Below are 21,927 nucleotides of genomic sequence, written 5' to 3'. Positions count from 1 at the left end.
GTCTTTTCATTTCAGACAAATGATTGAAGTCTTTTTCAGTAGACTATTTTGTGACTGTTTTTTCTTGTAATCAAAAGTTGTTTATATATGATCAAAATAATGTGGTGCTGGAATAAGGATAGTTATAGACCAGTAGAATAGAATTGAGAATCCAGAAATAAACACACATATCTATGGCCAGTGAATTTTTAACAGGGTTGTTGAGTTCATTAAAAGGACAAAGAACAATCATTTAAAAAATGGTCCTGGGGCAACTGGATTTCCACATGCTTAACAATGAAGTTGGACCGCCAACCTCACACCATATACAAAAATTAACTCAAAATGGATCAACAACTTAAATATAAGAGCTAAAACTTGAAACTCTTAGAAGAAAACAGAGGTAAATCTTCATGACCTTGGATTAGGTGATGAATTTTTAGAAAGGACACCAAAAGCACAAGCAACAAAAGCAAAAATAGATAAATTGGATTTCATCAAAATTAAAAACTTTTGTGTACCAAATGACATTATTAAGAAAATGAGAAGACAACTTATAGAATGGGAGAAAATATTTGAAAATCGTATAAGGATTTAAGATCCAAATATATAAGAACTCTTACAATTCAGTAACACTCATTTAAAAAATGGGCAGAGCTCTTGAAAAGACATTTCTCCATGAGAAGGTATATGTACAGTCAATAACATGTGAAAAGATGCTCAACATTGGTAGTCATTAGAGAAATGCAACTTAAAACCACACTGAGGCAGTTCTTGAAACCTACTATGATAGCTCTAATCAGAAACATGGAAAATAACAAGTGTTTGTGGGGATTTGGAGAAATTGGAACTGTTGCTGATGGAAATGTTAAATGGTGCACTTACTTTGGAAAACAGTCCCATGGTTCTTCAGAATGCCAAATAGAGAGTTGTCATGTGACTTGGCAATTCCACTCCTCTGAATGTATCCAAAAGAATTAAAAACAGAGACTCAGACACTTGTACACCAGTGTTCATAGCAGCATTATTCGTAGTAGCCCAAAGATGGAAACACCCCAAATGTATATCAACAGATGAATGGGTAAGCAAAAGGTGGTATATACATACAATGGAATATTCAGCCTTAAAAAGGAAGGAAATTCTGTCATAGAAAGTAGATTAGCAGTTACCAGGGGTTGAGGGGAGTGGGGAATGAGGAGTTATTGTTTAATGGGGATAGATTTTTATTTCGGGGCATGAAAAAGTTCTGGGTATGGGTAGTGGTGATGTTTCCAACAATGTTGTGAACGCAGTTGATGCCACTGAATTGTGAAGTGAAGAACGGTTAAAATAGTAGTTTCTATGTTATATGTATTTTATCACAAAATTTTTAAAGTTATTTAAGTACGATGATTTTAAGAAATAGGTCTTATTAAAAGGTGGGTTTTGGGGACTTCTCTGGTGGTCCAGTGGTAAAGAATCCACCTTCCAATGCAGGGGATGCAGGTTCAATCCCTGGTCAGGGAACTAGGTTCCCACATGCCACAGGGCAGCTAAGCCCATATGCCAAAACTCCTGAGCTCAAGCATCTCAGCTAGAGAGCCCATGTGTCACAAACTACAGAGCCCACGCACCCTGGAGCCTGCACGCCACAACTAGAGAAGAGAAAACCTGCGCACCACAACTATAGAGAACCCTGCACACTGCAGCAAAAGATCCCACGTGCCGCAACTAAGACCCGATGCAGCAAAAAATAGATAGATAAACATTAAAAACAACAACAACATGGGTTTATGGGTTTTCCACTTGATGTGATGACTTGGTGTACCTAAAAGTCTTACGTAAGTGCCCTGTACAGGTTATAAATCTTCACCAGATTGAAATGAATTACCTGCCTGTCCATGGGAACGCAGCGGGTGGCAGTGTTGGCTTGGTAGTGATGCAGTCATTCTCTCCTCTGAAACACCTCTTAGAGCCAAGATAGTTAAAATTGGCAATATGTTATACAGAGAAATAATGCACATTTGCCTCCATAGTCTTTTAAATATGTTTCCCTCTGAGGCAGTTTATTTACTTTAAAAGTGAAAAATAGGTATCCAAGGAAATGGTAAAGAAGCTTACTTTTTTTGGTTTCTGAAGCATTTTAAAGCAATTTGTGGACATCATGTCATTTTACTTATAAATACCTCAATCTGCATCTCTAACTGATGGTGATTTTATTATGGCATTAATCCCAGAAAGGATAAACATGATTTGTCTCTTCAGGGGAGGGAGGTAGCATTTTTTTTCTTTTGAAAATTTTCAAACATCTGGAAAAGCCGAATAAAATCATGCAGTGACCACCCATGTACTCACCATCTAGATTCTAATTTTTTTCAATCTCGTAATTTTTCCAGAGGTCAGCAAACTATGACCTGCTGGCTGCTGGCTGTAAAGTTTTATTAGAACACAGCCAGCACTTGTTCATTTAAGTATTATCTGTGGCTGCTTTTGAGTTATAATGGCAGTTGAGCATTGCAGTACGCATATGCTCATTAGCCTAAAATACTTGCTCTCTGGCCCTTTAAGGAAAAGTTTGCTGACCCCGATTTATCCATTCATCAATATGTTGTTTTTTATTTTTGCTTCATTTAAGGTCGGTTGCAGACACCACTGTATTTTACCCCCAAGTGTTACAGCATGCATATCATTTACTAGAATTCAGTATTTATTTATGGCTCTTCTTTTCCTTTGGAGGTAAAATATGCATTTAGTGACATGCACAGATCTTAAGTGCACCATTTGAAGCCTTTTGGCAAATGTGTAACTGTGTAACGTAGACTCGTGGCTATGTAGGACATCGTCAACACCCTTGAAATTTTCCTCAGCCCCTTCCCATTCCAGTCATTCCCTGCTGCTACCCGCAGGCAACCATGGTTCTGATTTTTTTTCTGCCATAGACTAGTTTGTCCTTGTTCTAGAACTTCATGTAAGTGGAATCTTAGTATATGCTTCTTTGTGTAAGTTTTCTTTCACTCGACACAATATTTTTGTGACTTACTTACACTGTAGATGTATGTCAGTAGTTCTTTTTGTTTTTTATTGAGATGAAATTCATGTAGCGTAAAATTAACCATTTTACACTGTACAATTTAGTGGCGTTTAGTACATCCACAGTGTTGTGTAACCATCACCTCTGTCTAGTTCCTAATATTTTTATCACCCCAAAAGGAAACCCCTACCCATTAAGCTCCCCATTTTCCTCCTTTCCCCAGTCCCTGGCAACTACCTATGGATCTGCCTATTCTGACATTTTATATAAATGGAATCATATAGTTTGCGACCTTTTCTGTCAGTCTGCTTTCACTTAGCTTAATGTCTTTGATGTTCATCCATATTCATGTATCTTATTTCACCAGTGTTTGTGATCGAATCATATTCTGTTGACCACAATTTCTTTATCTATTGATGGACATTTAGGCTGTTTCCACCTTTTGTCTGTTGTGGATAATACTGCTGTGATTATTCATGTACAAGTATTTGAGTGTCTGTTTTCAATTCTCTTGGGAGAGTGGAATTGCTGGGCCACGTGGTATTTAGTTTATAAATTGCCAGACTGTTTTCCAAACTGCCTGTGTACCATATTACACTCACCAGTAATGTATGAATGTTCTCCTGGTTCCACATCCTCATCAACATTTGATGTTGTTGGTCTTAATTTTAGCCATTCTGATGTGAGTGGAGGTGGGATTATTTGAAGCTGAAAATTCTGAACACTCTCTGGCAGATGATTTTATATGGGCTGCTGAATGATATAGTCAGCAGTTTCCCAAATAGCCTTCTCATGGCTACAGCAGAAGTAAGTTTTAGTGAGTTTCATAGTGACCTTTATTAAAAGCCCAGAGTACAAATTTAAAATGTCTGAATGCAGTTAATTTAGCCCATGTACAGTGTGGCTGAGGCACCAGTCGACGGTGTGTCCCTGAACCCAGTGTTTCTTTTTCACACAGTATCCCCAGGATTGCCAACAATGGCACTGCCTGGGAGTGAGCTGAAAGTGCAGGTTCCAGGAACACCTCAGGAGTGGTACACTAGAACCACTTGGTATGGGAAGGGCAGTAGGTGTTTTTAACAAGCACACAGTGGGATTTTTTGTTTTGTTTTGTCTTTGTTTTTCACTTTTTTGTGGTGGAAAATTTGAAACATAATCAAAAGTAGAGAGAATATGATGAATACTGCCACCATGTGCCCATTACCCAGCTCCATCAGTTAACAACATTTTGCCAGTCTTGTTGCATCTGGAACTCTACTTTTTTTTTCTGAAGTACTTGTAGACATCAGGTCATTTAGCCTGTAAATACATCAGTATCTCTAATTGATGGTGATTTTGTTTTTAATTGAACCACTCTGCCATCCTCCCGTCTAATAATATTAATGATTATTTCTTGCTAGCCTCTTGTATCCAGTCTGTATTTAAATTTCTTTGTCTCAATGATTTTGGTAATTTTATTCATTTCAGGATCCACAGTTTTATACATCACATGTGTGAGTAATTCTTACATATATCAAAACTTGGGACCACTGCCTTCTTAGATATTCCTCAAAGTTGCTTTTCTCAGCTCATCTTCTGTTTGGTAAAGGCCTGCAGTGTTGGCCTTTCCAGAGAAATCTGCAAAGTGCTTGGCCAACCGCTGATTCTGAAGAATGTAGCTTCTTGGGGAGCCTGCAGGGAAGTGTGTAAACTACTGACTGAGCATTCTAGATCTCCAGTCAAAGGTAAAAGCAGGAAAAGTGAGGGAACTACTTCTGAGGCTATATGAGGTGGCTATTTTGCAACTAGTTTCAAGTTGGACCTTTTAGATGCAGTTGTGTATGAAGTACATAAACAGTTTTGCAAGGAGTGGGGGCCTTCAATCAGATGATATTTTTAAGTATTTGAGGTTGTCAGATTGTAAGGTTGGGATTTTGGTAGTATTGAAAGGACATTTTGGTCAGAGATCCCAGGAATACCCAAATACTGACATGTCCATCACCTTCCTTTTTGACATCAGTAAGGGAACCATTCTTTGCAGAAAAAGTAAAAATTAGGTAAGAGGAATTCAGGGTTCCTCTTTATTTTAGATGAGCCAGTACCAAGTACCCCTATGTGGGGCTTTTGTGCCAGAACACAACTTAAGTCAAAGGCCTTTGGAGGCTTATGTCTATTCTGGAGCCCAAGTCAGGCCTTCCCAACTGGCTGGTCAGATTAAAGAGGAGGTGAATGCTTTTACCAGCAGCATAGGGAAGAGTAGCCCTGGCCACCTAGCAGACGGTGTGTTTAAGATATGTTTCTTGTAGACAGCATATAGTCGGAGCTTTCTTTTTTATACAGGCCAACAATCTCTGCCTGTTGAGTGGGGTGTTTTACTCATTCATGTTTAATGTAATTGTTACTTTGGTTGGATTTACTGCTGTTGTTATTTTTTTCTGATTCTTATTTATTCTTCTGTTCATCCTTAACTGCTTTATTTTATGTTAAATATAGAGTACCATTTTGATTCCTTTGTTGATTTTTTCCTTTACTTTAAAAATCCTATTTTCTTAAAAATTAAGTGGTTGCTTATAAATAAGTAAATTAAGCAATGAATTCTGTCATTGTTTATCTAGGAACATCTATATTTTACATTCATTTTTTGAAGGATAGTTTTGCCGGGTATAGAATTTTTGGTTGACTTTTTTTTCTCCCAATACTTTGAATGGCATTCCATTGCCCTCTTGCCTCCATTGTTGACAGTGAGACATCAGATATTACTTGTCTTGTTGTTCCACTTTCTGTGGTGAGTTGTTTTTCCCTTGCTACTTTCCATAGTTTTTCTTTGTTTCCACCTTCAACAGTTTGACTATGATATGTCTAGGTGGGAATCTCTATATTTATCCTTCCTTTGGTTGGGTACTGTTTATCCTATTTTGGCTTTGTAGATTAAAGTTTTCATCAAATTTGGGAAATTTAGGGCCATTATTTCTTCAGAATATTTTTTGTCTTTTCTCTTTCCTCTCCTGGCACTCCCATTATATGTATAGTGGTATGTTTGTTGTTGCTCCACAGGTCTCTTGAGGCTGTCTTCATTTTTTCAATCTTTTAAAATCTTTAAAATTTTTCTTTAAATTGAATAGTTTCTATTGATTTATCTTCATGTTCACTGATTTTTCTACCATCTCAAATCTGCTACTGAGCCTTTCTCCTTTGTTATTTGTATTTAATGAAATCCTGTGTTTTCATCTATTCTCATAGTTGCCTTGAAGTCTTGGTCATCTGTGTCCCACAGCTGGGAGCACTCAAAGACAGTTTCTGTTAACTTCCTTTTTTCTTTAGTATGGGTCACACTTCCTTGTTTCTTTGGAAGTTTGAAAAATTTTTTGTTGAATACTGAATATTTCAGTTAATATATTGTAGCAACTCTGGATTTGATTTTTTCCTTCTGAGAGTAGTGATTGTGCTGGGGTTTTTTTGTTTTGTTTTGTGTAAGGAACTGCCTTGGTCTGAATTTGGTGGCTGTCTTCCTCACAGTGTGTGGTTGTTGATGTCTCTGCTCAGTTATTTTTTTTTTGTTTTTATTTTGTTTTTGGCTTGCCTTTCCAGGAGTCACCCCTGTGTCTACACAGCACTTTTAAAACATATTCCAAAATTAAGGAGGGTGGGTAAAATATATTTGGAAAAATACTGATGGTTGTTGAAGCTGGACAGTGAGTACCTGAGTTTGTTGTTATACATTCTCTTTTTCTTTGGTATGTGTTTAGAAATTTTCCTAATTAAAAAGTAGGGGGAAAGTATGAACAAGTTAACTATTTCCTTGGGAACAGGAACAAGGTGGGAAGTAGAACAGAACCATAGTATGCAGTTGAAGTGTACTGAGTAGTGATTGTGGTCATGTATTTACACTGTGCAGGGAATTTAGGAAAGTATGTTTACGTCTAGAAAACTCAAGAGAATCAACTTGAAATATAACTAGGATTTTATAAGGTAGTGAGGTAGAAGGTATGCATAGGGAAGCCAGTGGCCAACTCCTGCAAAGGCAGTGTCAACTGAAAATGGTGGAGTAAAAGGCATCTTAAATCTTAAGTACAAGCTACCCGGAAAAATTCTTAATCAAAAAATGAGACCCACACATCATCAGATTTTACTGAGCAACATAGGAGATTTGATTACAACATAGAAGATTTGATTACAACATAGGAGCAATATAGGAGATTTGATTACAGGGATAGGAAGCTGGTTCTCTAAGGGACAATTTGATGAGGATGAGGAAGGTTGTGGGTATGGGCGGGCAGCATAAGGAGCCCCTGAGACAGATCTGCAGCGAGCCTGCCCTCTGGAGCCAGGCAGGTGGCGGGCAGCAGCCTGAGCCATGTGTCCCTACTGTGTTGTAGTCGGGGCGGTGCCCGTCCTCTCCAAAGACTCCATGTCAGGGAAGAAGGGCCACCGCTTTGGCCAGGTGAAGACCCCGCACAACCCCTTAGACTCCAGCGCCCCCCTGATGAAGAAGGGGAAGCAGAGGGAGGTCCCCAAGGCCAAGAAGCCAACCTCGTTGAAGAAGGTATGTGGTGTTTTGTTTGAAATTGGGCGCGAGAAAACCTACAGACTCTCCTGTATCTGTGTTACTCCTTTCGACTCTTACATTTTTAGGTTTTAACCTTCACTCTCATTTGAAACTGCTCTTGTCAAGATGGGTACACGATTTTCTGAAAGATGATCCCTTGCTCTTCCCACATGGTGTGCTAGAGCGAGTGAAGCAGGGTGCCTTAGCTGCTGGAGGGGGAGGCCTTATTTATTTATTTTAATACTTTGGAATGACATGGACAGAAAACCAGAAATGGGGGAGTATGTTCTCATTCACATTTTTTACCCTCATTCTACCCAAGGCAATCTGTCTAGTGCTCAGATTTGGTAAATATTGGACACTTCCTGGCACACGTTCTTTGATTTAATTTTCAAAGCAGCCTGTGGAGTGTGGTGGGTCTCAGATGGAGGAAGGCATGTCTTGCCTGGGGCCAGGTAACAGTTGAGCTGCACAGTTGCATCAGAGCCCAGTTCTCACATGCCCTGCTCTGTGCACCCAGGGGGAACATGCTGCTCCTGGGCTGTGGGTGAGAGGGTTGGGCCCACCCATGGGGGTGGGTGGGGAGTAAGGGCACAAACAGGCACAGTGCCAACCAGCTTAACTTGGGTGGCTTATTTTGCAGAAGAGCTTATTTTTAAGTGCAAGTATTTAGATGTTTTGATCGTTTATTTAATTTTAAAGATTATTTTGAAAGAGCGGCAGGAGAGAAAGCAACAGCGTCTCCAAGAAAATGCTGTGAGCCCAGCTTTTGCCAGTGACGATGTGCAAGATGGAGAGAGCGGTGGTGACGACCAGGCCCTCGGGCAGCCTGACCCCTCAGGTACCGAGTTCTGTTGGTTTGCTTCTTAAAGAATCCTTCAGCGGGGGCGGCCGTATGCACAGCCAACTGTCTGGGCTTTGCCCAGCCCTTGTCCCTGTGTGGTAAAAGCACGTGGGCGTTGGGCCTTGGGAATGCAGAAGTTTTCAGTCTCCTAACTTGACAGTAAGAGGACGTCCCTATGGGCAGGTGGAGCTTCTCGTGCCTCTGCTTCTCAGGGGTGAGAGGGACAGAGGGGTGAGGCCCCTGAGTTCGATCTGTGTGACATTGGATGGTCCTCACAATTTGAAGTGCCATGAGAATTAACACCATTAACTGCAGAGCTGCTTGCCCACGAGTGTGTGAGACATGGTGTCATACAAGAAATGGGTTAAGTAAGCATTTTAGTGAATTATACATTCAGAACAGTACACAAATCAGAAGCATATAGCTGGAGGACTTTATACCGAGTTCAGAATTGTATCAGCCCCACAGTCCCCATGATTCCCGCTCAAGGCCTCAGCCCTGTCTGCAGCCCTACCCGTGAGCTTTCAGGCTTTGTTCCAGTGGAATCTTGTAGTGTGTGCCCCTCTGGCCAGCAGTATATCTGTGGCCTGTAGAAGTAGTACCAGATTGTCTTTGCTGCATAGCATCCAGGTGTACAAACGTGCCAGGTGGCATGGGAGTGTTGTGGGCGTTTCCACTTTGGGGCTATTAGAAGCACAGGTGCTGTGGCAGCGTGGGATGTATATAGGGGACGTGAGCACCCCTCCTGCTGGCATTTCCCCGGGGTGGATCTTGGGGTTGGGTCCACTGCCACCCAGCCTAGAGGCTCCTGCCATACAGGCTGCCAGGGGTTTTACAAGCTACGCCTATGGGTGGTGGAGAGGCCAGCCACGGGACATTGTCTTTCCTGGTGGATGAACTCCTTCCTCTGGCGATGTTATTGCACTTGCACTTTGGAAGTGTCTAGAAGTAACAATTTGAGTGTTGTAAGCTGTTATTGAATCCTGTCTGATGGATTTAAACACACCTATTGTGGCTTTCCCAGTTTAGATGTTCAGCTTCTCTTTTAAGGGTTATTTGATAAAGGAATGGTTTCAGGCATTTGCAAAAAAATTGAGAACTAATAAACCTGCTTTTAAAACTTATTGATAAGAACTTCAGGTTAAATTTCAAAATTAAAAAATAAATTTGGCCACTGAAACGACACATTTAAAAATGGTTAGGGAATTCCCTGGTGGTCCAGTGGTTAGGACTCCACGCTCTCACTGCCAGGGGCTCGGGTTCCATCCCTGGTTGGGGAACTAATATCCTTCATGCTGCGTGGTGTGGCCAAAAAAACCAAAAACAGTTAAAATGGTAAATTTTGCAAATATTTGCCGCAATAAAAATAAGAAATAACTAAATAAGGGGCGGGGAGGCACCTCTAGGCAGTGCAGAGAGTCGCCCGGTTCTTCTGATTTCCCAAGCCATTCCCATCACTCCTCTGCCTGCTGTGACACTCGGTGGCCGTGTCTGGATGTGGCGGGTGTGTGCCGCCGAGTCTGGCTGCTCTGGCGACACTGCCGCTGTTGAGCATTCCCTGCCTCAGTCCCCGCAGTCTGTGTGTGGAGCCCTGGAGGGGCCATGCTGTGACTTCTTTCTCTAAAACTCCAGGGGGAACAGAAGAGTTAGTGTCCTGTGCTTCTGTGGCAGAGAGCAAGTCGGAAGACCAGCTGGGAGCTGAGCCCCAGAAGGAGGTGGACGCCTGCCCCAAGATCCACAGCCGGCGGTTCAGGGAGTGAGTGAGCCTGGCAGCTGTGCCTGCAGTGGGGCCTGGGGCACTGTGCTCACTCTGACACTGGGCGTTGAGTTCTTCACCCACTGGCTCATCTGGGCCCCGGTGTTTGCACCCTCCCGGTGGAAGGTGGCTAGGACCTGGTTGTAACACATGCCAGGGCTACCTAATCTGCTCCCGAGAGGTCCTAGTGCCGTGATGCCAGAGGTGCCCTTGAATCCAAGCTGTGGTTGGGGGAACGGGTAGTGAGGTGACAGCCCGTTGCATCTGGGTTCCCCTCTCGTTGTGTAATTTCTGTATGTAATTTCTTAGGGCACTCCGCCTCCTTCCCTCCCACTTTTCTTCAGGATAGACTCCCCAAACATTTTTTTTCATGAGGAGAGGTGCCCGGGAGTGGCTGCCCTGGGGACATGGGGCCCAGAGGTCTTTTGTCCCTTATAGTTAGGGCTGGAGAGGATGCCTCCATCCATACCTTTCATAACATCCTATCAGGAGTTCCACCTTTTTGACTAGTATTGCTCATCAAAGCGTGATTTCTTGAAAGTGGCATGCTGTCCCCCTCATCTGAGGTGTGCCAGGAGCAGTGTGCTGGAGTGTCGCAGCCAGTGGAAACGTGACTGTGTCTAACGTTTCTTTCAGCTACTGCAGCCAGATGCTCAGTAAAGAAGTTGACGCTTGTGTTACGGACCTGCTGAAAGAGCTGGTTCGTTTCCAAGATCGTATGTACCAGAAAGATCCAGTCAAGGCTAAGACCAAACGCCGACTTGTGTTGGGGCTGAGGGAAGTTCTCAAACATCTGAAGCTCAAAAAGTTGAAATGCGTCATCATCTCCCCCAACTGTGAGAAGATACAGTCGAAAGGTAAGGGCGCTGTGGCGTCCCTGGCATGTGGCCCCCTGCAGTACACACCCTCTGGCTGCCACACACGCATCAGCAGCTAAGGGGCACCGAAGCCTCGGCACCTCAGTTTCTTTCATTTTCTCTTAATTGAGTAATTTGTTTCCAGAGTTTATGGGATCAGCCAGTGCATTCCTCTGTGAGGCAGGCTGTGGTCTTCACAGCTCAGCTGGCCTGCGCAGGCCTCTTGTGGTTACTGGTCACTCGCACCACAGAGGCTTTGTGACTGGCAGCTAGGCGGTCCCTGCATTGGGCTTTTGTCCGTTTTAAATGTGCTTGCTCAGTCTGTGACTAACTCATCTGTCCACTGATTAAAGATGGGTTTGTTGGGCTTCCCTGGTGGGACAGTGGTTGAGAATCTGCCTGCCAGTGCAGGGGACACGGGTTTGAGCCCTGGTCTGGGAAGATCCCACATGCCACGGAGCAACTGGGCCTGTGAGCCACAACTACTGAGCCTGCGTGTCTGGAGCCTATGCTCCGCAACAAGAGAGGCCACAACAGTGAGAGGCCCGCGCACCGCAATGAAGAGTGGCCCCTGCTCGCCGCAACTAGAGAAAGCTCTCGCACAGAAATGAAGACCCAACACAGCCAAAAATAAATAAATAAAAAGAACAACAACAACAAAAAGATGGGTTTGTCCAAGCACTTGGCCATCTTACTGATGCTGGAAGGTTGGTTCCGTTTTTCGGGATGTGATACGCTGGGCGAGGTGACTGACAGATGGACGTCTGCGACACCTCCCATTGGCCCTTGGGTGGTCCATTTTGTGTCCTCCTCAGGCTGCGCAGTAGAGGGGTTGTCAGTTAAGAGCAGAATGCCGTCACTTAGACACTGGTCCTCCATCTTCGTGTAAGTGTTCGGAGTCCTTCTCTGGTCCTATTCCTCTCTCCTTCAGTGTAAACTTCCACTCGGCTGGAACTGGACTTTGAGGGATCCAGTCCAGATCCTAGCCCTGAGCTTTTCTGGTTGCTGTTCCAGTCTGAAGACTTGAGGTTTCCTGACTTGCCTGCAGCACCCAGGGGCACTAGGGCAGCAGCTGGACCTGCTCATTGCCAGCCCAGTGGGCTTATCCCTGTCCTAGTTCAGGGCAGGTCCAGTCCCAGCCATCAGAAAGAGGTCTCGGGACCTGCCTATTCGGTTGTGTGCTGGCAGTGTCCCCACCACAGTCCCATGGCAGGCGCTGAACTTGAAATGAATCACTCCTCAAGCTCTCACCCGGCTACCTGAACCTCTTAAGGCAATGGGTGCATCGGGCATTCTGCAGCTTCTCTCCTGGAATCGTTCCAGGCTCTGTGCTTCCTGTGCAGCTGTCGTCCTGGGGACGGCCTCCCCCATCTCCTGTTGGGGTGTGGTGTTTAGTGGCTCTCGTGCACTCCTTTGTCTCGGGGTGTGCACATCCCCCAGTGGCTTATGAGAGAAAGGGTACATGGCAGCACATTTAGAAGATGGTGCTTGAAATCCAGGCTTTCTGGTTTCTGACCTTTTCCCCTTTGTTCTCCCTTATCTCTGGAAGCTTGTGGGAAATTCCTTGTGCGCAGGGTTCTGGGAGGTGGGGCGGTTTGCAGGCAGTGCCCTCAGTTCTCGGACGTGCTGTTGGGTTTGTGCTCTGAATCTCCCTACAGTTGGTCCTCTCTAGGCTCTTCCTGGAACCATGTTGCTCAGATGCTGGGCCTCCTGCACTGCTGTCCTCCTGTGACTTTTCCTCTTCCTTTCACCTCTTTCGTTTGGTTCTGTTTTCCGTAAGGATTCTTCAACTATGTCTCAATCTTTCTATAGAGGTTTTTATTTCTGCTATTATTTTTAATTTCTGGGAGCTATTTTTATTGTTTTCTGAAGTTTCTTTGTGTGTTGCAGCTGCCGTTCCTCTGTGGATGTGTTTCCTCCCTGAGAATAATAGTGATGTGAGGTTTCCTTCTCCCTGCATAGCCTCCCTTCCCAGGTGGTTTGCTGTTTTGATCTCATGGTGGAGGTTTCTGCAGATACCGGTGTCTGCTATCTGTTTGTCTTTTTTTTTTTTTAATTATTAAATTTTTTTGGCCACACCGTGCAGCATGTGGGATCTTAGTTCCCCAACCAGGAATCAAACCTGTGCCCCCTGCATTGGGAGCATGGAGTCTTAACCACTGGACCACCAGGGAAGTCCCCTGTTTGTCTTTAACAGCTATTATAGCTGACTAGAAATCTGGGGGTGGGGCTGGCATTTAAAGGCTTTGAGCTGCATTTGAGGGCAGTGGTTCTCAAACTGTAGTGAGCATCAGAGTCACCCAGGAGGCTGGTGAAGACACAGATTCCAGAGTTTCTTCCTGAGCAGGTTCAGCAGGCCCCAAAATTTGCATTTCTAGTAAGTTCTTAGTTGCTGCTGTGGATGCCAAGCTAGAACCTCTGCTGTAGGATGACAGCTGGGCTGCTGCTCTGTCTCTCTGACTCCATATTCCCTGGGGAAGAACTCTCTTACCTCCTGCTGGGAGTCTGTGACCTTGTCCTTACGCCCACGGTTAGAAGTGTGGGTCCCAGTGTCCCACAGACCTGCCCATCTGCCTCACCAGAGGCCTGGCACTGGCATGTCGGCTGGGTGAAGTGGGTCTGGACATCAACTTGCTGTCACCTCATCTGAACTTCACCCTGTCTCTGAAGTGCCCGGTGCTGCCTGTTAGCTGCCAAGCTCTGGGGATTGAATTCTAGGGTGTAAATGGCTGGGTCTAGGGGTTTTCCCATTGTTGGCTTAGGTCAGCTGAGTCAACTGTTTGCATTTCAGCTTCCAAAACTTTTTTGCTCTTATCTTGCATTCTCCTGTGGATTTTCACCTTTAAAAGACAAACCAGGGACTTCCCTGGTGGCACAGTGGTTAAGAATATGCCTGCCAATGCAGGGGACACGGGTTTGAGCCCTGGTCCAGGAAGATCCCACATGCCACAGAGCAACTAAGCCCATGTGCCACAACTACTGAGCCTGCGCTCTAGAGCCCGAGAGCCACAACTGCTGAGCCCATGTGCCGCAGCTACTGAAGCCCACGTGCCTAGATCCCGTGTTCCACAACAAGAGAAGCCATCCCAGTGAGAAGCCCGTGCACCTCAACGAAGAGCAGCCCCCCGCTCGCCGCAACTAGAGAAAGCCCACATGCAGCAACAAAGACCCAAAGCAGCCAAAAATAAATTTTAAAATTATAATAATAATAAATTTAAAAAGACAAACCAAAAAATGGGAATGTGTGTACTCAGTTGGCAGTCCACCTTGCTCTTTCTTTAAGCCTCCACTCCTCTGACTGTGGCAGAGAATGGAGCTAAGAATGTACTGATGGACATCTCAAGGATTTGTTACTCATTTAAAATACGTTGTTTAATCATCCGTCCCTACATTGTTTTTTTTTTTTTTGCTTTGAAGCATAAAGAACTGGATTATGTGTTTTAGGAATGTTTATTCCTTTGAAAAGATAGCCAATAGATTGTCATCATTTTACATGTAAGATTTAGTATTACAGCCTGGGATTATGTTAAAATACTGTATTTGCTCCGAGTGGCATTTTTCTGACAATTCTGAACTTAAACTTTAAATGGAAATTGTTTACCTGATTGAGCATTTGCTTGTTTTAAGTTGTCTTCCTGTGGAACTTTGAGAAGTCGGCACTTGGAGATGCTTTCAGCTCTCACTAGTAACGTCGGCTGGGAGCTGGGCTGAGCAAAACCATCTTGACTTGGCTGCTGTGTCGGGGAAAGCAGGGCATGCTTCCAGTGTCCTCTCCCAGGGGAGTCAGAGGACGCGCTGAATTCCCTCAAAACGAGATGTGACAACACGTGTGAAGTGTGATGTCATCTACCAGGGAGGCTCCTTGGGGCTGGTCACATGGGCACCCTCTGCCTGGCATGTCCCCACATTCCAGACTCACAGAAGGAAAGCTGGTGTTCAGTGTAATCCTCATATGCATTTTGGGTACAGTAGCCACTCTTCATAGTTGGGGTGACAAGGGTCCTCCCAAAGCCCAAATTCAGGGACCAGAAGGGTCAGCCAAGTAAGTTGGCCTTTTTATGGATGGCAGCTGTTGGGCCGGTCGCATTATAGCTCTTTTCGGTACACTGCTGTAACAGCCTTTGTGACCAGCTCCTGGGTTGGGGTGGACACAAGGCAGAGACAGACTCTTGAGTGAGAGGCCATGGGGCTGATGTTGAAGAGACTCGGTCAGCCTCCCATGGTAAGCTGAAAATATCTCACTGTAAGGAACACAGCCATCGCCTCACCTCTGGTCCTGTCTCCCCCTTTTCACCACCTGCCCAGAACTGTTTTTTCTTTAAAGTTTATATCCCCAGAGATTTCATCCTCATCTTTGATACTCTTCAGGTAGATCTGGGGCAGGGGGGTGGGCAGATTTCAGGGATATGGGGCTTAACCATTAATCCCCAGTCAAACCAGCTGCAGAATGAGTTCCCAGTTCCCTCAGAGCAGTAGGATGTGCATTTGAGAAGTTCCTCTTGAAAGAAGATTAGGTAATCATATATAATTAGATACCAGGTGATAGGAGATCTTGGGAAATTTTTCCTTCCATGCAGACGTTGGGTGTTCACTCAGGAATTGGTCAGTTTCCAGAGGAACCGGGGCAATGCCATGCTGTAACCTCCTTTCAGATGCTAGGTTCAAACAGCTCACCATGCAAGAGGGCAGGATTCAGTGCTTGTTACTTTCCTTTGGGAGTAAGTCCCCCCAGATACTTCCCACCACCCAGAGGCAACCACCATTGCCATATTTTGATGTGTCCTTGTTAGTCCGTGTGTGTGTGTGTGTGTGTGAGTGTGAGATCTGGTGTCCTGGATCCCATTTGTGCCTTGCTCTTTTTAGTATCACAGTCTGGCTTGGGACACTCCCATTCTTCTGGCTGCGCAGTCCCGGGCTGATGGTCACTTAAGTTGCATTCAGATTTCTGTAGCCGTAAACAAGGATGCACCTTTCACACTGTAGTTTTTTTCTTTTTTCTTTTTTTTTTTCTGGCCACGCTGTGCGGCATGCAGGATCTTAGTTCCCCAACCAGGGATCAAGCCCACACCCCCTGCAGTGGAAGTGCAGTCTTAACCACTGAACCACCAGGGAAGTCCACACACTGTTGTTTCTTACTGAACATCTCCGTAGGTACATTCCTAGAGCGAAATGGCCTGTGCACTTACCAGGTTAACGCACATGCCACGCTGCCCCCCGGGGACACTCCAGCCCCTGAAGCCGGGCTGCTGCTTCCTCCTGGCCTCCCCACCCTCTTGGGAAGATTCTGTTAGCATTTTCTTGTGAAGGGAGGTTGAGCACCTTTCCACTTGTTTAAGGGCTTGGCATTTTCTGTAAATTGTTGATTCTTTACCCATTTGTCTTTTAGGATGTCAGTCTTTTTTATATTTATGTATACCTTTTTTTAATAAATAAGAGCCCCTTCGGGTAAGAGTTGTAAATATTTTTGTTTTGTCATGTGTCTGTTTTTCTTTAAACCTTTTTTGGCCATTCAGAGACTTCAGGTGTGTACATATTAGTATTTTTTATTCTTGTTTTTATTGCATCTAGGTTTTGTCATTCATCGACCTTCCTGCTCCAGGATTATTAAAGATTTTTTTTCTTAATTCTTTTTTTTTCCTGGTTCTTCCATGTTTTCATTTTTGTTTAGGTTGAATGCATTTTAGTCTAAGATGGATCTTCGCAGAGGCTGACCTGCTCGCTGTCCCTTCTGCACCTTCTCCGGTGCTTCAGAGTGCTTTTGCAGACCTGCTCAAGCACCACGCATTTGGGTCGTTTCTGGACCTTCCATTCTGTCGCTCTTCATCCCCCGTTTACATTTTTGTAGTTTTATAGCAAGCTTTAATACCTGGCGATGCTAGCCTGACGTTTCCTTTTTCAAAAGGCTGTTCTCATATTATGTATTGGGTTGGCCAAAAAGTTTCTTTGATTTTTAAGTAAAAATAGAAGACACATTTTTCATTTTCACCAAGAACTTTATTGAACAACGTATTCACCCTTTTGTTCCACTACCTTCTGCCATTTTTCAGGCAACTTCATAATTCCATATTCCCAAAACTTTTTGAGCAAAGAACTGTCCCGGGTGCCTTTTACAGTCTTCCAGGAAATGGAAATTTTTTCAGTCAAGAGACTTTTGTAAAGACTGAAATAAATGGAAATCTGAAGGTGCAATGTCTGGTGAATACGACGGATGAATCAGAACTTCCCAGCCCAGCCAAGCTGTAACAGTTTTTGCCTGGTTATCAAAGAAACATGCAGTCTTGCGTCATCCTGATGGAAGATTATGCATTTTCTTTTGACTAATTCTGGATGTTTCTCAAGTGCTGCTTTCATTTTGTCTAACTGGGAGCAGTACTTGTTGGAATTAATCGTTTGGTTTTCCAGAAGGAGCTCATGATAGAGAACTCCCTTCCAATCCCACTGTATATACACCATCACTTTCTTTGGATGAAGACCAGCCTTTGGTGTGGTTGGTGGTTGTTCGTTTTGCTTGCCCCAGGATCTCTTCCATTTCACATTATTGTACAGTATCCACTTTGCATCACCCATCACAATTTGTTTTAAAAACGGAACATTTTCGTTACGTTTCAGTAGAGAATCGCATAACGAAATACAGTCAAGAAGGTTTTTTTGCTTATGTGGAACGCAAACATCAAAGCGATTAACATAACCAAGCTGGTGCAAATGATTTTCAGTGCTTGATTTGAATATTTTGAGTATGTCGGCTGTCTCCTGAGTGTGGTGTAACGTTGATTGTTCTCAGTTAATGTCTTGATTTGGTCGCTATCAACTTCAACTGGTCTGCCCGACTGTGCAGCATCAGCCAGCGAGAAATCTCCAGCACGAAACTTTGCAAATCACTTTTGACACATTTGATCAGTCACAGCACCTTCTCCGTACACTGCACAAATCTTTCTTTTGCGTTTCCACCTTTCTTGAAATAATAAAGCATAATATGCCGAAAATGTTGCTTTTTTTCTTCCATCTTCAATATTAAAATGGCTACACAAAAATTCACCAATTTTGATGTTTTTTTAAATGCCTGCTGATATGGCAGCTGTCACAATACAATCTAACAAAATTGTTTCGAATGAAGTTAAAGACATCTAAGTGCTACTGGAGACATCTTACGGAAAAAAAGAATGAACCTTTTGGCCAACACAATATTTTTTAATTTCTCAAAACCCACTTAGAGTAAGTTACAGTATAAAAAGTTTTACATTAACATAAAATTGACGTGATCATATTGGATCATTCCATCCAAGAGCATAGGTGCCTTTTGTTTAGATTTCCTATTGTGTTTCACTAGCATGTTGAAGTTGCTCTATAAATCTCTCACGTTTCTTGCCACATTTATCCTTACCTGTTATAGTGTTTGGTTGCTGTCATGTATAAAGTCATTTCTTCCGTTTTATGTTCTAGCTGGCTGATGCGTGTGTGCATACTGGTTTCTGCACTACTTGTGCACAGACGTCCAGATGTGATCCTCCTGTTGGTGGTAACTTGTCAGTGCTGCTGGGTTTCTGGCTTCACAGGCATGTCACCCGCATGCAGGGCTCCCTTAACCCTCTCTGCTCTCAGTGCCACCCCCGCCCCACTCCTGCCTGGCTGCTGCTTCGCTGGGAGGCAGGGTTGGAGGTACTCAGTGACCTCTTTGGGCTCTGGATTTCCATCTCTTAAGTGGGGTGCAGCCTCCCCCTCAGGGTTTTGTGAGGATATAGGAGCCAGTCCACACGAGGCCGTTAGACCGAGAGTGGCACGCGGTATTCAGCAGATACTTAACCAAGCCTTCATTTTTCCATTACGCACAGCACCAGCACCAGATGTTGACTTGACGTGGACATGTTTTATTGCTTTTAGAAGTGTCTCTTGGAGAGTTGATTTCTTCCATGTGGCCTAGAGTAGTAGTGTACTTGCACCGCAGTGACTGGCTCTCTCCTGGTCAAACCTGGCCTGGTACACTGGCTTGAGTAAGGAAATAGCCAGGAGTGTCACTGTCGGGAAAAGCCCTTGGCGGCCAGTGTCACCAGTACGCTCGTGTGATGCACTTCCTTGTCATTTTCATTGTCCTTTGATCAGGTGGGCTGGACGATACCCTGCACACCATCATTGACTACGCCTGTGAGCAGAACATCCCCTTTGTGTTTGCTCTCAACCGCAAAGCTCTGGGGCGCAGTCTGAACAAGGCTGTTCCTGTCAGCGTGGTGGGGATCTTTAGCTACGACGGGGCCCAGGTGAGATGGCGAGGGGGCGCCGGCCTATCTTGCTTGTGGGAGGGAGTCGGGAGGGATGGTGGTTGTCTGCACTTCCACAGCACAGCAGCCCTGAGCCTCAGGGGCCCCCGTGTTGAAGGCAGCAGCGTTGGTGGCCTTCTTTCCTTAAAAGCATGGAAGTGTGATTCCGAATTTAGGTCCAGGCTCACTCCTGCCGCAGAGGAGCCTTAAGCAGGCCTGAGGTCAGCACCTGCTCTTCCCTCGGGCAGCACCGCAGGCGGGCATCACCCTGCTTCCCCGTGGAGGGCGCCATCGCCAGTTTGCAGGGGATGTCACCTGTGCTCTCGTTTCTGCCCAAGGACCAGTTCCACAAGATGGTTGAGCTGACGATGGCGGCCCGGCAGGCGTACAGGACCATGCTGGAGAATGCGCACTGGGAGCTGCCGGGAGCGCCTGGGCCCCTTGCACCCGCTAGCCCGCCCACGCAGGGCCCCAGCTGCTCTGCAGAGAACAGACCCCTGGCCCCTGCCGGAAAAGAGGAGCCACACTACAGTGAGTGCTGGGGGAATGGATTTGGGGTTGAGCCTCCTCTAAGTCTTCATCGACACTGATTAAAAAGGGTGCCCAGGAGAGCAGCATGGCCACTGTGGCAGGACCAGCTGCAAAAGGCCCCGTTAAGACCCGGCCCTTGTTTAAGAGGTGGTCTCAGACTTGGGAGGGCTGGTCAGTGGATGTCTCAGACAGACCTCGGGTCAGATGGCACCCAAACAGAGGGCATCCTTGAGGACAGCTGTATCCCTGGCGGGCGGTTGTCAAGGCCGGCGTGCGCCAAGGTGCTTGGTGCTGCTCACGAGGGGGTTGCAGTTGGGGACTTGGGCTTGAGTCCTTGCTGGGCCCCATCTAGGGAGCTGGTTCGCTGGGCAGGCCACATGCTGCTTGCTTTCCAAGAGACTTCCCTGACTGTCCCTGCCGTTCATCAGCTGTGCACTTTCTTGTTTCCAGTTGAAATCTGGAGAAACCATCTGGAAGCATACACTCGACGTGCCCTGGAACTGGAGGAATCGCTGGAGGCTTCGACCTCTCAGATGATGAACTTGAATTTATAAAAGTTCTTTCCTGTGTGTTTGTATATTTGGGGTAAGGGGGCGGGGGCTGAAAGACTTCGGGGTCTTTTTCTTCTTCTCAGTTCTTCGTTGACCTAGTGTGTGTTTTGTATGACTGTTTAATTGGGAAGTTAACCAGTGGTGTTTGTAGGCATCCAAAAGCTGCGAGTCCCATGGACGGGCACTTGGTATGCTGGCGGAAACCTTTTCACAAAGCCTCGGGATGCAGCCTTGGCCCTCTGAGTGCAATATGAGTCTGGAAAATGCTGGAAAAGGTGGTACTTGGAGTACTCTGCTGCTAAGGGAACGTCTCTCCATTGCAGAGTAGCTGAGACAAGTTAGTTTGTGGAAAGCAGCGGGGGTCTGAGGTGATGTGGCTGGGAGGCAGCGGGGTGCCAGCCTGATGTTCCCGGTCCCGGTGACCCAGCACAGCCCTGCAGAAGCCGCTGGACGGGCGCTGTGGGAGCCAGTGTTAGTGCAGGAGCGGTGGGGTGGGGAGGGGTTCCTTTCTCAGGTTGTGGCTTTTTGGCCAGAAGATTTGGGGGTACTTGGAGGGTTTGCTAAAATGAGCCTCAGGAGGAAAATCCGTTCTCTAACCTGTGACCTTTTGACATGAATTATTCCTTTTATTCTTTATTTCGCAAAGAAACATGTATGTTGAAGTTCCTAAATTTCAGTTTTCTGCAAATAATCTGCAAATATTTTTTTTCTTTTGTAAGTGAACATATTTTGAATGTGGTTTCTATCTTAGAGGCCAGAAGGATAGAAGTTTACTTTCATATTTTCCTGTAAGTAAGAGGGCTTATTTATTTTGAATAAAGAGTGATTATTTAATTTCACTGGAGACTCCAGTCATCTTGGTCTAATCAGTGGTCCTGCGTCCTGATACGTGTCTTTTGGGCACTCTTCTTTGAACTGAAGGGGACTGAGCAGGGAGAGGTTTGCTGCGCTCAGGCCTCTTGGGTCTCGAAGTAGAGACTAACCCTTAGAGACTGTTGCTGGACCCGCCTCGGTCTGGCCTGCTGGCGTGCTGGTCACGGGAAATGGCAGGAACGAGTTTCACTGCTTTGCACTTGTCAAGCAAGCAAGGTATCGTGTGGGCTTGAAAATACTGTTAGTTGAATTCAGTCATGCCAGATGTACCTCTGAGAGTGAGTGGCCTGTGACAAGCAAATAAAAGTGGAATAAGGAGTCGGAAATGGCCCGCTGCGTGGCCAGGGCTGGCGGCGAGGTGGAGGTCATCTGTGGGAAGCACCAGTCTATCTTCTCATCTGTTGTTCCCGGTGTGTGCCCTGCTTTTCCATACACTTTCTGAGCTGTTTAAATGAGGGACATGCAATCTGGTCCACCAAGCCCTCCATCCTGTCACAGGTTTCTCCCTCAGGGCCACCAGGAGGAATAGCAGGGAGGACCCCACCCTGTGTCAACTATAGTAGGTTTGAAAAGTAAAGGTTCCAAATGAACTTACAGGGAGAAAGTTAAATAGCTTGTCAGCTGCATTCAGCAGTCTAGAATTATAAAACTGACAAATCAAAAAATCATTAAGAAATCTCTGCTAGAGATGCACGTTGTTTGTCCAGAGCCCCCAAGGCCTCTGGGTCTGTAGTATTTGTTCAGATTAG

The 21,927-nt window shown here is 45.3% G+C and overlaps 1 protein-coding gene across 18 annotated transcripts in view; it reads left to right on the top strand.

Moving 5' to 3' along the window:
- SECISBP2 (SECIS binding protein 2) overlaps positions 1-21,144 on the top strand; it is a 39,581-nt gene extending 18,437 nt beyond the window's left edge. For 15 of the 18 annotated variants that reach the window (XM_073805887.1, XM_073805886.1, XM_073805885.1 and 12 more), the window contains 7 exons: positions 7,345-7,511; positions 8,217-8,355; positions 9,991-10,114; positions 10,751-10,971; positions 19,069-19,223; positions 19,562-19,754; positions 20,205-21,144. In XM_073805887.1, the coding sequence (XP_073661988.1) occupies positions 7,345-7,511; positions 8,217-8,355; positions 9,991-10,114; positions 10,751-10,971; positions 19,069-19,223; positions 19,562-19,754; positions 20,205-20,308 (1,103 nt within the window). In that variant the 3' untranslated portion in view covers positions 20,309-21,144. Of the gene's footprint in view, positions 1-7,344; positions 7,512-8,216; positions 8,356-9,990; positions 10,115-10,750; positions 10,972-14,598; positions 18,164-19,068; positions 19,224-19,561; positions 19,755-20,204 lie in introns of those variants that run through there. The other 3 variants (XM_019936255.2, XM_033857746.2, XM_073805883.1) reach the window with 3 other exon arrangements.
- The last annotated feature ends 783 nt before the right edge of the window (positions 21,145-21,927 follow it).

Source organism: Tursiops truncatus, chromosome 6 (assembly GCF_011762595.2).
Source record: "Tursiops truncatus isolate mTurTru1 chromosome 6, mTurTru1.mat.Y, whole genome shotgun sequence".
Lineage (NCBI taxonomy): Eukaryota > Metazoa > Chordata > Mammalia > Artiodactyla > Delphinidae > Tursiops > Tursiops truncatus.
The sequence above is the reverse complement of the archived record's forward strand: the minus strand, read 5'-3'. Positions and strand labels throughout refer to the sequence as shown.